Source organism: Heloderma suspectum, chromosome 5, assembly GCF_057233095.1.
Source record: "Heloderma suspectum isolate Gila_16-S chromosome 5, 16-S_ref, whole genome shotgun sequence".
Lineage (NCBI taxonomy): Eukaryota > Metazoa > Chordata > Lepidosauria > Squamata > Helodermatidae > Heloderma > Heloderma suspectum.
This window is the reverse complement of record NC_139462.1, coordinates 117182602-117199304: the sequence shown is the minus strand read 5'-3', so window position 1 is coordinate 117199304 and position 16703 is coordinate 117182602. Positions and strand designations below refer to the sequence as shown.

General features: G+C 43.5%; 1 protein-coding gene across 2 annotated transcripts; it reads right to left on the bottom strand.

The window, feature by feature from the left end:
• Nucleotides 1-3265: 3265 nt before the first annotated feature.
• FGFBP1 (fibroblast growth factor binding protein 1) lies at nucleotides 3266-16269 on the bottom strand. Of its 2 annotated transcripts, none has more exons than XM_084857086.1 (2): nucleotides 15970-16269; nucleotides 3266-5177 (listed from the first exon to the last, which is right to left on the bottom strand). In XM_084857086.1, exons 1-2 carry the CDS (start codon nucleotides 16222-16224, stop codon nucleotides 4449-4451), a joined length of 984 nt encoding a protein of 327 aa, XP_084713212.1. In that variant the 5' UTR covers nucleotides 16225-16269; the 3' UTR covers nucleotides 3266-4448. The 2 variants fall into 2 exon arrangements, with proteins under 2 accessions (XP_084713212.1, XP_084713213.1); XM_084857087.1 differs by lacking the exon at nucleotides 15970-16269 and adding an exon at nucleotides 7103-7121.
• Between the last annotated feature and the right edge of the window lie 434 nt (nucleotides 16270-16703).

Genomic DNA, 16703 nt, shown 5'->3' with positions numbered 1-16703 from the left:
TTCCAATATTTCTGGCCCTGACCATATTCGTAACACCTTTAAAGGGTGGGGGGAAATGCTAATTTAACCTACAAGAATTAGCCTTATCCTAGAGGCAAAAAGACACATTAAGGCTGCAATCCTATGCACACATACTTGGGAATAAGCCCTACTGAACACACCGGGATGTACTTCTGAGTAAACATGCACAGGATTACACTGCACATGTACTTTGAGTAACTGCACTGGCTGCCTGTTTGCTACCAGGCCAGGTTTAAACTTTTAGTACAAGTCCCTAAACACCTTGGGACCAGGATACCTGAGAGAGCGTCTTCTCCCTTGCCAACCTGCCCAGTCACTGAGGTCATCGGAGGGCTTGCTCCTGGTGGTTCCACATGGCCCAAGGCCTGATTGGAGTCCACCAGGAGAAGTGTGGGAGCCCCCTTTTGGGGGAATTCCCTGCCCCTGGAGGTCAGGCAGGCACCAACACTGTGCTGTTTCTGGCACCTCCTGAAATCAACACTGTTTCAGGAGGCATTCCTTAGTTGACCAGTCACAGTTTCTATTGGTATTCTGTTTTTAAAATAGTATAATTTTAATCTAGTGCTTTAATCTTTTTATCCTTTTATTGTTTTATCTCTTGTGTTCACCGTTCCAAAATCTGTTCTAGATATGGAGTGGTACATAAATATTGTAAACAAACAAACAAACAAACAAACAAACTGAATTTTGTGGAGTCTATAGCCATTTGTTAGTCTACCATGAGCAGTACAATGTGTGGAGAGACAGCTTTACCTGTTGCTCAGGGCCAAACTACAAGCAACATGAGCAATCGTGCTCGTTTATTCACATATGTGCCCTATTCATGTCACATGCAAAAGAATGTGCAGGTGATGGGAACTGGACCCTCATATCTTCCCTTTTCATATTCAATGGCCCCACTCTTCACGCAGCTGAATTCATGCCAGTATTAGAGCCGGACTGGGAGATAAGTGGGTGGGGTAACAGTCTTCAGGGAAGTAAGGTGGGGAATGTTTAAGTTCCCTTACATTGCATGTCCCTTTTGATGTTAAAATTAGACATGCCCCCACTGGCTGCATTTTATGCAGACACGGCAGTGATGTGATTCATCAAACACGGCTACCTGCATCACATTCAATTTAGCCTCAGTTATGTACCATCACAAGCTGAGATATGGTGAGCATTATAGATTTTGTGACATGACCAATTGTCAGACCGATTTCCTATGTCTTTCTGCATGGATGGAACAAATTTTATGTCCCAGCATGGAGATGTGTGGACAAGGTTTTATATGAAGACTGTGTCGAAGTCCAAAAGAAGTTCATATATCTTTTTTCCCTCATGGAAACAGCAGACACAGCTATTATCGGTTGAACTTGAATAGGGTTTTTGTTTTAAATGCCAGGACCAGTCAATAATAACACATCAATCATGACATACCATCCAGGATTCTATCCTAGATTAACATGCCAACCTGACATGTAATACAGAAACCTGATTGGTTGAGGAGGGAGGGGGGTCAATCTCTCCACTGGGTTTGTTGGTGCAGCACCAGCTTCAACTCAATAGGTGGGGAGGAGCTGTTGCTGTGATCTATTTGGATTCCACCTCCTTACCCAAGTGCAATCCATTATGAGGATCTTATTTGGTCTGGGCTCACAAGACAGACTAGGGATTCTGCTACTGTACCACCTACCCCACTGCCTGACAGCTGATCTGATGGAGGTGTTCTCAGAAATGGTGTTGAGGACCCCACAGCTTATAGACTTATATAGGGGGTACTTCAACATCCAAGCTGAGGCCCCCTTGTTGGGTGTGGCTCAGGACTTCATGGCCTCCATGACAACCATGGGCTTGTCTCAAACTATAACTGGTTCAATGCATTCTAGTGGACACATGCTTGACTTCGTAAATGGGCAGGATGGTGGTTATCTGTGGAAGGGAAGACCTGCTTTGATTCCATTGTCAGTGCCATCTGACCTCTGCAGGGATGGGGACCTATTAAAATGTTCCCCTGAAGTGGCAGGAAACTTGATTGAGACTGCAGGACTGGGCTATGGGCTACAGTCAGGAGCCTAACGTCAGGACCGCAGAGCAATTAGGGTCAGAGATCAGCACAGAGGGCAGGACTAAACAGCAAGCCTAGGAACACAACACACACTTTTCCATATGGTGTAGTCGTAGGCAGCAGTTCCTGACAGTGACAAATCCAACCAAACACAAGCTAGAACCACTGTTAGAGCCTATTCTTTGGCTGTGATAATGCCAAAAGGGTATATTTCTTCACTTCTTTGCATCTGCTCAAACTTGGCCAACAGAGCCTTTTCTGATGGTAAAAAGCCTATTACAGCCCAGACTGGGAGGAGAGTTGTTGGAACCCTTCATAGTCTGCTGTGACCAATTTGCAAAACATTGTGCAGGTAAAATTACACATAGTTCTGACTTAGACTCCACATGTGTAGCAGAGTCAGAGCAGATTGTGTTAAGGCACAATACAATTGGGTTGACACCTGCTAGATGGAAGCTTCCGATCTTAGAAGCTTCCAAGTATCCTGTACCCTGCTGGGCTGCCACAGTGCAAGGAGCAACAAAGGCAATTTTTCCCTCTCTGTCCTCTTTTTAAAAACATTCCCTCTAGACAGGCCTCTGAGCCCATCTAAAAGAGGTGTGCTGCCCTGGGGATGGGGGTGGGGCAGGGCTGGGACCGGAGGGGCCAGAAGATTTTACATACCACCACCTCTCCTCTCCTCTCTCTTCCCTGCCCACCAGAATGCCCCCTTTTTTGCCTCTACAAGGTCATCTAAGGCCGCTTTTATGACCTCAGAAAGCAGGGGCCGTGGTTCTTTCTATGGTGGCTGCAAAGGGGTGGGGGTAGGGACTGGATCTTGGAATCCCCTTCCAAAAGTAATGGCAGTGACTACAGCTTTGGGAGGGGGAATCCAAAAAAATCCTATGGGGCCTGGGATGCTCTCCAGGGACCATAGGATTGTGCCCTTGAAGTAAAGTAAATGTAGAAAGTGTCTATTTGGGGATTAGTGTGGTCCTACACTCACCTGCTTCTTACTGGTATCTGACCATTAGAATCTGCTGGAGGTATTCTAAGATGGCGGTCTTTTGTAATAGCCAGACTTCTCTGGGACAAGTTGTATATTATATCAAATAAAATGTTTCTTTCGTACCTGACTGATATATTCCCTAAGAAGCTGGAGAGCATCCCTAAAAATACACATTTAAAATTGAGACCCCATATACCATTACTCAGATTTAGAGAAGACAGTTTTATTTTATGCATATTCTGGGAATATGAAAAATTCATTGACTTTTGTTAAAGTTGTCAATGCTCCACTTTGATTACAATTTCGACTTTTTCAGAGGGAAGAAAAATGTTTAGAAATAACTGTTTTCTATATTCCATTCACTTCAATATACGAAAATTGTAAAGTTGCCCCCCAAAACCCCAGTGTTGCCAGTTTAATCCCATTTACTTTGCCCCACAGAATTCTTTGAGATCCAATTACAACTGAGCCTATCTGTATAATTTTGATCAGGATTCTGTTTCTTAGGCAGAAATGCTATGTATACTGGGGAATAAGGCTCACACACTTACCAGACATGCCTACTCAGAAGTAAGCTGTACTGAGTTCAATGGAACATACTTCCAGGTAAGTATGTATAAGATTGCAGCCTTAAGATTGCATAGCATGGCAAAGAGAAATTTGGGAATTCTACTATAGAAGATAGATACCCATAACTCTCACACAGAAAGAAACAGTTAGCATACACATAAAAACATGTTTGGAAAGGCATACCTTTATTTTTTAGCAATTCTGAAACTGAAAGTATCAAAAAGTGCATGGCACTGAAATAATTTTGGCTAGAAATATGCAAGTGAAGGGGAAGATGTCCAACAAAGCATTATATATTTTACAGAGAGGTTGTAACATCCAAAGGTAACATTTGCATAGCATGTCATATAAATCAATTCGTCTCTGTAGGAAAATAAAATGCATTGCATCTTTGTGACCTGAAGAACAGTGCCTTTTAGGGCAAACAATATGACAGTCTGAGAAGACCTTTAAATGCTCATTTTGATCATTTCCATTACATATGCACATTATGATATAGACATCAGCAGCTGGCAGCCCTTCAGTCAAATCTGTCCCCTTGAATTGTATCATATGACTCCCCACCACCACCAAACGCAGCTATATGGAAGAAAGAAGGGCGTGGGTTGGATCAGTCATTATGGTTTTGGATTTTGGATTTGCCAGAAGTCCATTCTGATGATGATGGGAGAATAACCCTCCACGCTCTCCTCAAAGTAAGCTTCCAGGAGAAGTCATTGCTGACCAGATGCATTAAAGTGCTATTTACAGTCGTCTGTACTATTTGAGACACAGCTGTGCCTATAGTAACTTAAGGAACTTTGTCAAATTCTTGCATTTCTATTAGCACTTTTTATCCTGTATGATTGAAACGAAGAACTGGCACAGAGATAGCCACGACTCTGAACAGTATTCTTCAGCCACTTTTCTCTGGTCAATATAATCAGCATCTTCAACACAGTCACTGGATGCTTTCCCTGGCTGCATTTCTGATGCATTAGGAGACACTGGTGACAGAGAGGCTCCTTTTCCAGGGTGAAATGGCTTCTCTTGTTTGGGATTTTGTGGTGTTAGTGTTACCAATTTAAGGTGAGCAGTTGGTGGCCCTGTCTTACAGACTCTAGATTTTAAGATACTCTTCGGATCCTTACATATGTTCTTCTGCTTCTTTAGAGACCTAGTAATTTGCTTCCAGAAGCCCTTCTGGTTTTTTGCATACTGTGGACAAGTAGAAGGATTGCCCGAAAATTCACAGGAGAAGGTGCTTTCCTCTTTTTTGCAGTCAATTTTCAAGGTAGCCATCTCTGCTTCATGTAGTGTCCAGGTGCACTCAGTCTTCTCTTTAGTGATAAACTTGCCTTTAGGGGAACCTTTCTGCCCTCGGTTTTTCTGACCCCTTCCATTCCGGTTATCAGATCCAGGCTGTGTCCTTCTATCTTTTCCAGTGTTTGTCCTCTCTTTTTCTCTCTCCTTCTGACTTTCACAGTCACCTTGTAGCAATTGAGAGAACATAATGAGGGCGCACAGAAGTGCAAAATGTCTGATCTTCATGGCTTCGGGTTCTCTTGAAACCTGTTTTGGAAATGTAAAAGTAATTTGTAAAACTCAACTCCATTTTATTTACCTATATACCTAGTTTTAACCATGTTGGCACCAATGTAACCTCTAGTCTATGGATCTTTACACTGCATGATGACCAGTGTCTCACATAATGATGTCCTTCAAGCATGGACACAAAGGGGGCGTGCCAGTGGGCAGGGAGGGGAGTGGATTGCAAAATGGGGGTAGGAGATATCCTTAGCCTTCCCCACCCCTCCCCTCCCCAACATCTCAACTAGACAGGCAAAAACGCCCATCTAGCTAAAATGCTGAGTGGGGGAAGCACAGAGGAAAAGATTGCCTCCACTCAACATGCTCCTCTCGCTAGGAGGTTGATGGGTTTGGAGGCTGAATCCCGATAGGACTGTGCCCTAAATTTAGTATAATTTCCTAACCTCCACTCAACCAGTAACTCAACAGCAGGCATGTGAGCTTAGCTGGAGTGATGCTCCAGACCACAGTTTCCCTTTGGGTGGAATATCACTGGCAGATAAGATGACAAAGTTTATTTGAAAAAAAATCATCTACCTGGTTGTTTCACATTCAGGGCAGTATGCAATGGTGTCATTCTGCAAACTCAAATATCGCTAGCAGTTGTGCAGCTGGTTGCACAATAGGTTGCACAAGTGAAATGCACAACAGGTTGCACAATAGGTTGCACAAGAGTTATGTGCAACTGGTTATACAAGCATAATGCACAACCACTTGCACAACCATGCTTGTGCAAATGTAACTTTGGCTGGATTCTGCTCTTGCGCATAGTTCAGAACCTAGTTTCCGCTAGTGCAACATCATTTGTGCTAACGGAATGGCACAGTTGGATACTGCCCTCAGCTTCCACAATCCTTCTCTTTTTTTACACTATTCATCATCTTTCCTTTCAACCAAACCCAGGTTACTGAAGGATCAGCCAAAGAATTCCCCATAGTTAGGAATTTCTGCCCTATGGCAATGGTTAAAAGGGCAGAAATCTAATACAAGGGTGTAGCGCAGATATACCCACAATGTAAGAAGATGCTTCCAGATGAGATTTTTATGGCACCATCACCCTGCATCATTAATAGAATTTCACAGGGTGGCCCAGATGTTGTTGCCTTCTACTCATAACCCTCCCATGTTAGGAAGAGTCTATTAGTGAAGAAAATCCCTTTCTCCTTACTTTTACAGTGGTAAGGCTATTTCCCCGCACAGCCCCCACAGAGCCAAGTCTGGTACCTCTTTGACTCCCTTCTATGGTCTGGACTGCCAGAACCAGGAAAAGGACATATGCAGCGTACCAGCAATCTTTTGATGTGCATGTAGTACAGTTCCATCCCCTTTTCAAAGCCCTGTCTTTATTTCCTTCATGAGAACTATTCATTTGATGAACAAAATCTGCAGATTTTAACTATTTCATATCCTTTTCAGAAAAGAAAAGTATATCCAGGCATAAGTGCTAGAGATGTTTCAGCAAATGGTAGCCACAATCCAGAGAACGACTATCTTGTGTTCTCAGGGTTATACACATCAAACTGGATGGTTCTGTTTACATTTTCAGCCCAGCAGCTCCGGCCGATCACTGAATCATCAAACCATGTTTTAAATTCCTCTCCGTTAAAACATGGTCTGCAATTCATAAGGGCCCTATTGGAGTGAAATATAGACAAGAACATCCAGCTACAAGCATGAATTTCTCTGACATAGGCATCTGAATAAGAGCAAAAGGCTACAATCCTGTCCGTGCTTACTTGGAAGTAAGTCCCATGGACATGCATATGACTGAACTAAAAGTTAAATCATATGCATTGAACTACAATAAGCATGATGCTATGTAGAGAAAATTAAATGCACATATTCCCTTGTTTACAAAATGTGGATGTACAGCAAATGATAAAAGAGAAATGCACAGGTGGAATTACCTCCTCTCCTCCAATTTTTTTTCATAACCCTGAACCCTTCTGCTAGCATATAAACCTTTTTGTTCCAGCAGTGACTCAACTTGCAACATGATTGGTTACAGATACAGAGATAAGAGCGGGCAATTATTACATGAGCTGTAACTGTATTAGTGTCGAATCATGAAAGGATGACACATCTAGGCACTTTCATTCTTTAGTGCTACCATGCCACTTCCAACAGACTGAGACAATATCCAAATCATGAGCTAAGGCACTCATGTTTGTAAAAGGCAACATTTACCCATATGTGAGACTCCTTGTTTAATCAGAATGACAATTTACCTTAGCAGTTCAAGAAGGGTGATTCTGAGTGAAAACAGAGGGAAGCGAAAGGGTTAAGTAGCCTGCCACCACTACCCCCCCCCCGCTGCTTCTCTACTCTCTGTTACAATCCCTGAGGCTGCTTTTCACGTAAAAATATTGGTAGAAAGAAACACACAACTGCATATAATATGCCGTTTGCCCTTCAGCAGAGAACCAGGAAATCTAGCCTCTCCGTTCTGAGAGATTAACTTTCTATTGCAGACATAAGCTACAACACATACCTGTTGCTGTCTTTTGAGTTTATCCAAATATAAGACTCAAGGTGATTCCTGTCTCTTCCAAAGTACTGAAACTTCGTGCTTATATATACAGTAAGAGACACACCTGCATGCCTTCAGAAGGCTATTGCTCCACATTAGCGTACTTTCATGCCTTATTTGCTTACCTAGACACACCTTCTGGAAATATGCCAGCTCTTATCTGCAATCTTTTTTTAAACCTAGTTACAGTGTAGTGATAGATGCATGTTTGAAAAAAGGAAGACTCATGCCAACTCCTTTCTCCTTTTCTTCCCTGACAATGAGAGCAGAAACACCCTCTTGATAAATGTATTATGAGAACAAGGAAGGGCTAGTAAATGAATACTACCTTCATGAATGAAAGGAAGAAGAAAGAGCTAACTGCGATGCAGTGGCAGTCTGTGGGGAAGCTAAATATTAGTCATCACCTATTTCTTATATGATTATTACAAGTCCCATTCATTTCACTAGAGCTTTTGATGAAGACAGCTTTTTCTCGAATCGGGCTGCCTGTATGTCAGCAAGTGTGACTGAAAAACAACAACCTCAAAAGCAACATAGCACGTTGACATTATTACATGAACAGCATCATGCTGCGAGGATGATACATGAACAGCACCATGGAGCGAAGATGCAAGGGTAATCAGCCTGACCTATCTTGCTAATTGCAACTGGGAAAGAAATATCAAGTGAAATGCAACTGTTACCTTCCATCCCTTCCCTTCTGTTTCTGTCTCCCTCTCTGTTGAAATTTAAAAGATAAGCCCTTCAAAGTAGGAGCCACTCTTTTTATTATGTCAGTCCATAAAGTGCCACGCATACTGATGGCACTATATATATAATAATATTAGAATATCGGCTGGCACATGTGGCTTTGGAAATACCCCTGTGCTCAATTGCTATTTCGTTGGTTTCCTCCCACGCCCTTCCCCACTTTGTGGTGCCACCATTGCTGCAGGGCGCAGCCATCTGGAAAAAACCTTGGAGTCAAGGCCTTACAGGGATTTCATTCAACATATCACTTACTCATATAAATGACTTCTGGAAAATGTGTCCTAACTTATGACTAAAGCTGCTTTCTTAAGAATTTAAATTGTTGCGAAATATGTAAAAACAAAACTGCCAAGAAATATATGTTAACAACTAATGGAGGAGTTCCCCTCAGGTTCCTACAAAAGTGTGGGATGGAATTCTCTGAAATCCCCACTCAGAACAACGCTTGTACTTCCTTCCAGTGTAGCAAGATTGGCGGGATTCTTAATACTGCCTGCTAAGACTGTTTGTCTAAGCATTTTGCCATTAGCAAGGCCCCCAGTCTCTTAAGGGGCTTAATCCACACTACCTACCCCTGAAAGCAGATTTGCTGCCTGCTCAATTTAAGAACAGCATAGCCCCTTCCTCCTTTTTTGATCAGTAAAGGAGAGTCCACGTGGCAACTGCTGCTCTTGTGAATGGGCCCTTTATGTTGGCTCCCAAATCAGCAGAAGCCCCCCTGCCTCCACATGGGCTGACATTTATGGAAGGTGAACATATACCCTTTTCAAAAACCCATAGAACTAATGTTTTTATTAAAGGTAGCATAACACCTAGCATCTCAAGGCCCCTGCATATCTAGAATTTTCTATAGACTTGCAAAGTGGTTGAATTGACTGAGTATTGGATGTTAGCAGAGCAGGAAAGAGGTGAATATTCTCAGGACACTGCTGTGAGTCCAGCACCCCAGACGGTCTCACTGCTGGTGGCATTCCTTGCCACCTGTCATGCCCCATCAACACCCTGTTGTGATCAGATTAGAACCAGACATGACTGCCTCAGAAAAGGAAGACCCCATTGCTTTCCCCAGACCCCAGCACCTATGGATTCAAGGGGAGTTGCTGGACATTTACAACCAACCCAAGTCCACCACCCAGGAAGATGTCACCCTTGGGTGAGGCTGCAGATTCAGGGAAACTGATGCACCTTGACTGGTCACCCCACCTGCTCCAGACCCTCCAACATTATTTGTTGTTCAGTCGTTAAGTCGTGTCCGACTCTTCGTGACCCCATGGACCATAGCATGCCAGGCCTTCCTGTCCTCCGCTCTCTCCCGGAGTGTGCTCAAGTTCATGTTCATTGCATCGGTGACGCTATCTAGCCATCTCATCTTCTGCTGTCCCCTTCTTCTTTTGCCTTCAATCTTTCCCAGCATCAGGGTCTTTTCCAGGGAATTTTCTCTTTGCATTAGGTGGCCAAAATATTTGAGCTTCAGCTTCAGTATCTGTCCTTTCAATGAGCACTCAGGGTTGATTTCCTTTAGGATGAACTGATTTGGCCTCCTTGCAGTCCAGGGGACTCGTAAGAGTCTTCTCCAGCACCACAGTTCGAAAGTATCAATTCTTCTGCGCTCAGCCTTCCTTATAGTCCAGCTCTCACGGCCATACGTTACTACTGGGAAAACCATAGCTTTGATTATACAGACCTTTGTCGGCAAGGTGATGTCTCTGCTTCTTACTATGCTGTCTAGGTTTACCATAGCTTTCCTCCCAATCCCCAGGAACAAATATGGTAGCGTATCTAAGCAGAAGCCTGGAACTGAAAGTGCCATGCTTGTCTGGCAGCATAAGGCCTCTCAGCCCTGAGGCGTTCTTGGGAGGAAGAGTCCAGACCCAACACTCAAGAAGGTGTGAGATAGCAGAGGCAGCTATAAAGCTGCTTGTTGATGCAACACCTTATCCTACATAGCTCTCAGTGATCTCTTTTCTGGACAGCTTCCCTACTAACCTGAAGAAGAACACTCTTGTCTCAGACCAATTTTAATTTTAATTGCTTATACTGCCTGTATCATCAAATCTTGGTCATATGTTAATTAATATTTGTCTCCTCAGCGTCTTGGAGCAGTTGATTTTCTAGGGTCACATTGTCTGCTTTGGCTTTCTGATGTCTACTAAATGCTGATGTTTGATCATTTCATCTGGTAGCAGAAATCATTTAACATTCAGCGCCAGTATGGATTATGAAATGCTTTTGCCAGCTAAGGATTTTGTTTGCCCAGCACACATCTCTTGTCTCATTCCCCCTATAATTTATACATCATCAGGAAGAGACAAGAGGTTATTGCATGCAGTAGAATCATCAGTACATTCCTCTATCACTAGTGATGGAACAATATCCCTTCACCATAAAGGCTGTCTTTACACTAAAGAAACCCCCTGCAGTCCTCCCATTCTGGAGCCTTTCTGCATTTACAGCGGGCTCCCAGACAGTGACCACGTGATTGCTGAGAGGGGAAGTTTTTGCTGTTTATGGCTCCATAGAATTCAATGAAACAACGCCATCTAGTGGCTGTTTTAATCGTGTAACATTCTGAGTTTAAAAGATAGTTCATTAGTTCCAGATCTATTTGAGATGAAATAACCAGGAAATACCTCTGGATGTGCCCTGGAGGTTTATGACATCATCTAAAGGACCCGCAAACTTCCGTGAGTGAGCAATCTCAATAGCAGGATAAATGCTCTGTGTGAAGGAGCCCACAGTCTGCCAACAATGTCAAAGGAAGCATTCTCTTGGACAGAACTTCAAGGGACAGTACAGATTTCAGAAGAGCCACTTCACCTTCACTTCATCAAAATGCCTGACACTAAACAGGATTTCTTGAAGGGCATATCTCATGCAAGAGGATGTCATTACGCACAGACAAACCCAAGTTTTCCAGTCAATATACACTCAAGTGGGAGCTGCCAAGTATACCAGATTACACTTTTTGGTGTGCATTTAAAACATTTCAGTAGCTGTATAGCTAAATATAATGTATTCAAAAGGGGCAGCCATGTTAGTCTATAGTATGAAAAGAATGGTCTGTTGCACCTTAAAGACCAGCAGTATTTTATTACCAAGGCATGAGCTTTTGTGGGCTAAACCTATTTCACTCATTCCCTGCTTGTGGGTTCCCAGTTGACAGCCGGTTGGCCCCTGTGTGAAGTGAACAGAATGCTGGACTAGATGGACCCTTAGTCTGATCCAGCAGTGCTCTTCTGATGTTCTTACGAGAGTGAGTGAGAAGAGTGCGTTGGGGGTGAGTGAGGGTCCCTCACCAATTGGCTTGCCAAAGGCATGGGAAGGAGACTGAAAGAGAAGGAGGAAGAGAAGAGAAGGAGGCTGAAGACACTAAAAGGCAGTACCCCCAACATCCATCTCATCCTCCCGTCGTGATTTTTTTTCTGGCTACTTTTGATTATGCACGTGCGGAGGCACAAAGCTCTGAATTACCACTGGAGGTGTAGCAGAGTAAAAAAGAAAAAGAAAAAGGCAATTCCTATTTCTACCACAACTGCATTTGGGTGTGATGCTCCCACGCATTATAAATGTGGTGGATACTGCGCTGTGTTCATTAGCGTGTGCCCCCACAGCCATAAGTCCATGCTGCAGAAATAACAGCATGGTGATTCCTGTCACACGAAAGGAGCTGTAATGTAGATCCCGCCCTTCATTCTTGTCACTGCACTACTGCCAGAAATACATTCCTGCTTTCGGAATCAACTCTGCTCTTGCATCTCCTGGTCTCTCCCCCCATGGTTTCCCCATTATAGTTACTATTATTTCAACTCTTTGAGTGCCCCCACAAAACCGATTTATTATAAATGGCTCTATTTTATGTCCTGCATAACTATAGCTTGAGGACACAGGAATCTGCCTTCTGAGGCGATCTTTGAAAATCACCCAGTTGTTTTCCAGGCCAAATTCAAGGTGTTGGTTTTGACCTTTAAAATCCTATACGGTTCCGGCCCAGCTTATCTCAAGGAGCGCCTCCAGCAATACCAGACAGGCCGCTCAACAAGATCAGCCTCGGATGGCCTTCTCTCTGTCCCATCAGCCAGGACAGCTAGGCTGGTGAGGACGAGGGAGAGGGCCTTTTCTGTGGTGGCCCCACTCTGTGGAACTCCCTCTCTAGGGAACTCCGCCATGCCCCCTCTTTAATGAGCTTCCGCCACACATTAAAAACATGGTTGTTCAGGCAGGCATTTGGGGTGGGTTAGGGTATTTTTAGAAATGTGATATTTTTAATGTAGTATTTTATTGTTTTAAATTGTTCTTGTTGTACATCGCCCAGAGTGGCTGGGTGACCAGCCAGATGGGCGATTGATTGATTGAATGAATGAATGAATGAATGAATAAATAAATAAATCTATCTCTTTGAAAAGTGCTGTCTGGAATGGCTGGGTTGTGCAAATTATAGTTTCTGTCAAAAAAAAAGCTTGTTCAAAGTAATATGAAACCACACATTTCTTTCCTAGTAACTGTTGCTAATTTGTAAAAGATTTTTTCTCTTAGATTGGCAGATGAGTTACTGTTCTTGAGTCATCGGCATCTGTAAAGCTAATAAGTGGGCATTATTAATAAGTACACCTTATAATTATATATGAGAAGAATCTTTCCTGTTTAAATACTGGCAATTCCTCTGCCAATTTAATTATTTGAGATGAAATTGGTACAAGTATGGGAAGTGCTAAATAAAATCTGGGGCTGACTGTGTGCTGGATTGCAGCCTTTGGCTCCTCTTACAGGTTATGAATACTATGACTGGCTGTAAAAACAAAGCAATTCCTGTTATGAAAGTACCTGGCATTCTGGCACAGCTTAAGTGCCGTTTGGTAAACAAGTTAAGGCAGAGTGTTCGTTTAAGTCTCTACCACTGAAATGAATTTAGAAATGGGGAAAGAAATTGGCTTGAGGGCAATAGGAACTGAAAATTTGTAATCGGACAAAATATCAGTTGCTGCTTGAGCAACAAGATGGCAGCAAAACAATACCTTTATTCACCCCACCAGTCAGGCTGAACCACGGTCTGCCATTCTCACTGGGGACAATGGGAGTTGTAGCCCAACACATCTGGAGAGCACAAGGTTGGGGAAGGTGTGATGAATAAAATGAGAAGTTCCTATGATGATGATGAAAGATTCTGTCCATAAGCAATGGCTGTTCTTATGGATGCCACTGAGTAACTTATCTAGCCTAATTATGTAATTTGTCTTGCTTTGATTGCATCCTATTGTAAATTGATCTACTTGTTTTCTTTCAACTGGAAATGTTAGGAATGTGAGAAAGCTGGTGTCCGTGGTTTCTCTCCTTCAACGGTCATAAGGATCGTAAGGGAGACATGTGTGAAGACTTCAGTCAAGACAGGAAAGTGCAGTAATGAAGAAAGGGAGATGAGAAAGGGGCTCCAGAAAAAGGGTGCAAAAGATGATGCTGTACCATGCATAGCAAGATGTTCTATGCATAACAAGATGTGCCATGCAGCCTTGAAAGATAACATGGAAACGCTGTGTCTAACCAGCACTTTCAGGAAGTGTTTTTTTAGAGCAAGGAAAATGCAGCATTTAATTGTGAAACTGAAAGAACACACAATTTCCTCTTGTGTATTTGTGCTATTCCACTATACCACAGGGCCACCTAGAGGTTATGTAGCAGAAAAGGAAGCACACCTTGTGTAGTGTTTGGATCTCATTTCTGCTACAAACCCAAAAGCAAATATAGCCGATTAACAGCCTTGTGTGAAAAAGCTCAGTATGTGCCAAGAATGTACTAAACACAATTTTTGAGGAGGTGAGAAATGCTTGCTGTTATGGAAACATCATAGGTGCCACACCTGATGTTTTGCATACCGAAAATGATTGAAAGTTGGATGTGCAGGAATAATTTCTGAAAATGGTGGAATGTGATAAAAAGGAAAGAGTAAACATTACAAGACAGATAAAGGATGTACTGACGGATTTTATGCATGAGGTCTGTGCATGCAAGAATTCTCACATGTGGTCCCCCAGCTTTGTACACAAATTCATTGATTCTTGTAGACACTGCCCCCCACATTGCACCTGTCCCAGCCCCCCTAAACCCTCTGACTGGCCCTGTACAGCCCAACACACCTTGGGGGGATCTCCACAACAACAGAAGGATTCCTGGATTTTTCAGGCATCCACAAGAACAGCCATTGCTTATGGACAGAATCTTGCATCATAATCATAATTATTTGAGACAGATGTTTTGGTCCATGCAGGGCTCCACGAAGAAGTGCACTGAACCATCCTGTCACTTCACAGGAACATACTTCCGGGTGGGGTGGGGGTGAACGTCATCAGACTGGCAGGGCTGATCAACCAATGCAAGAGGCTCCCCACCCCACCCCGCCCCGCCCCGCCCCGCCCCCATCCAATGCAAGAGGCACCCCACCCTCCTTCCTTACAGCTGACAAAGCAAATATGAAATAAAGGCTTCTCCCTCTCCTGAAGTTCCCATTATGCGAAGGATCGAAGCGTCACAATAACTACTTCCTTACACCTGGCAAACATTAAAGAAACACAGTTTCTCTCCCCCCCCCCAGCTGCAAAGGATTGAAGCTGCAAATTAATTACTTCTGAAAAGCAAGGAAGCAAACATCAAAGACATAGCTTTAAGGGCACAAGCCTCATTGAGCATAATGGGAGTTACTTCTGAGTAGACACACATATGTTTGGGCTGGGAAAGAAAGGGACAGGAAACACCCCTTGAATCAGGTCACGGTGAAAGGCACACCCCTGCGCAGGGCTAGCATACCCAAAATAAACGGGGGGTTGGGGCACACAGCAACTATACCGGGAAGAACCCAACTTAAGGAAAAGAACTGGACTTTAAGTAATGTTAGGAAATCCAGTTTTTCCGCGAGAAGTTCTGGGGTGGCTCTGGGGATGCCCACAACATCATGTGCCCCCCAAACCTCCAAACGTAGCCAGCTCACAGGAAATTGCCCATGGAGACACCCCCCTTGACTACCTTAGTGACAATAAAGTCTCCTTTGCAGCATAGAAGTACTTCTCAAGTACCCATAAAGCTGAAGTGGCTGCTTGGATGCAGATGTATCCACAAGCAAGCACTTCAATCTGTTTGGGTTCTTATTGCATAACAGGTGCCTGAGGCAAATTCTGCAGAGGATTTCCACACCATGTCATTATTACTAATAGCTAAATAGACTGTGTGTGGTTTATTACATTTCAACTGGGATAGGGACTTGCAGACAGATTCTGTTATACGTGAATATTTATTTACTTAAGAAAATTACGTTTTATGCTTCAAGTGATGACCTCTCAAAGCGGCTTAGTTAAAACATTAAAGCAGTAAATACATAAAGGGTAGTAATGAACCATAGCAGCAGAAAGATCAGTAAGCCAGATTAAAATATTGCATAAAACTCAGTATCGAAAAGACCTGGGTGAAAGAAAAGGAAAAGACCTGGGTGAAAGAAAAGGGCTTCACCTTTCTCAGGCCCAGCACAAGGCGACCTTCCCTGGGGAGGGTGTTCCTGAGTTGGGGTGCCATCAGGATAAAGGCCCTTTCATGAGTTTCCACCCACTCTGGGCTGGCCTCAAGAGGAGGCATGATTGGGCACCTGCTGAGTGCCCCCAGGACTTGCTCCTCTTCACCATTGCAACCTGCTTGTTTACTTGCCCTTCGCTCTGGCCCAGGCAATGGTGGTGGTGGTGGTGGTGGTGGTGGTGAGAAGGGGAGCATGGAAGCCGTGGCCTACTTGCTCACTAGCTTCTGCCTGTCAAGCAAGCCAGGGGTAGCACTGAGGAGGAGGAGGAGGAGGAGCAATAGCAGCTGGTGACAATGGTGGTGAGAAGGTAGGGGGCCCTCAAAAACCTGGAGCTGGCACTGCATCCATCTCGCTTGTTGCAGGAATGGGGGCCTGAGGAAGGCAGGTCCTTGAAGGAGAAGGCGGCCAATTTAAGGGCTGTAAAAAACAGCTTCTGGAAATGGATCAGGAGCCATGTACAACATGTTGCAAGAATTTCTTTTTTCTGTTTGTCTTTTGTTTGGTTCTGTTTTAGTGCTTTCTGTTTTCATCTAGTTGTAATGCTTCTTAAAAAATGATCGTAAGCTGCCTTGGGAGCCCGAAAGGTGGGGTATAAATGATTTTCTAAATAAAAATAATAAAATAATCCCGACAGGATGTTTGATAGCTAAATATAGGGATGTGGTTATAGTTA

Coding starts and splice junctions, on each gene's coding strand:
- FGFBP1 (XM_084857086.1), bottom strand. CDS start 16,224: ATGCTCCCCTTCTCACCACCACCACCACCACCACCACCACCATTGCCT. Junction 5,178..15,969: donor TTGTGCTGGGCCTGAGAAAG/GTGAAGCCCTTT, acceptor TTTCCAAAACAG/GTTTCAAGAGAACCCGAAGC.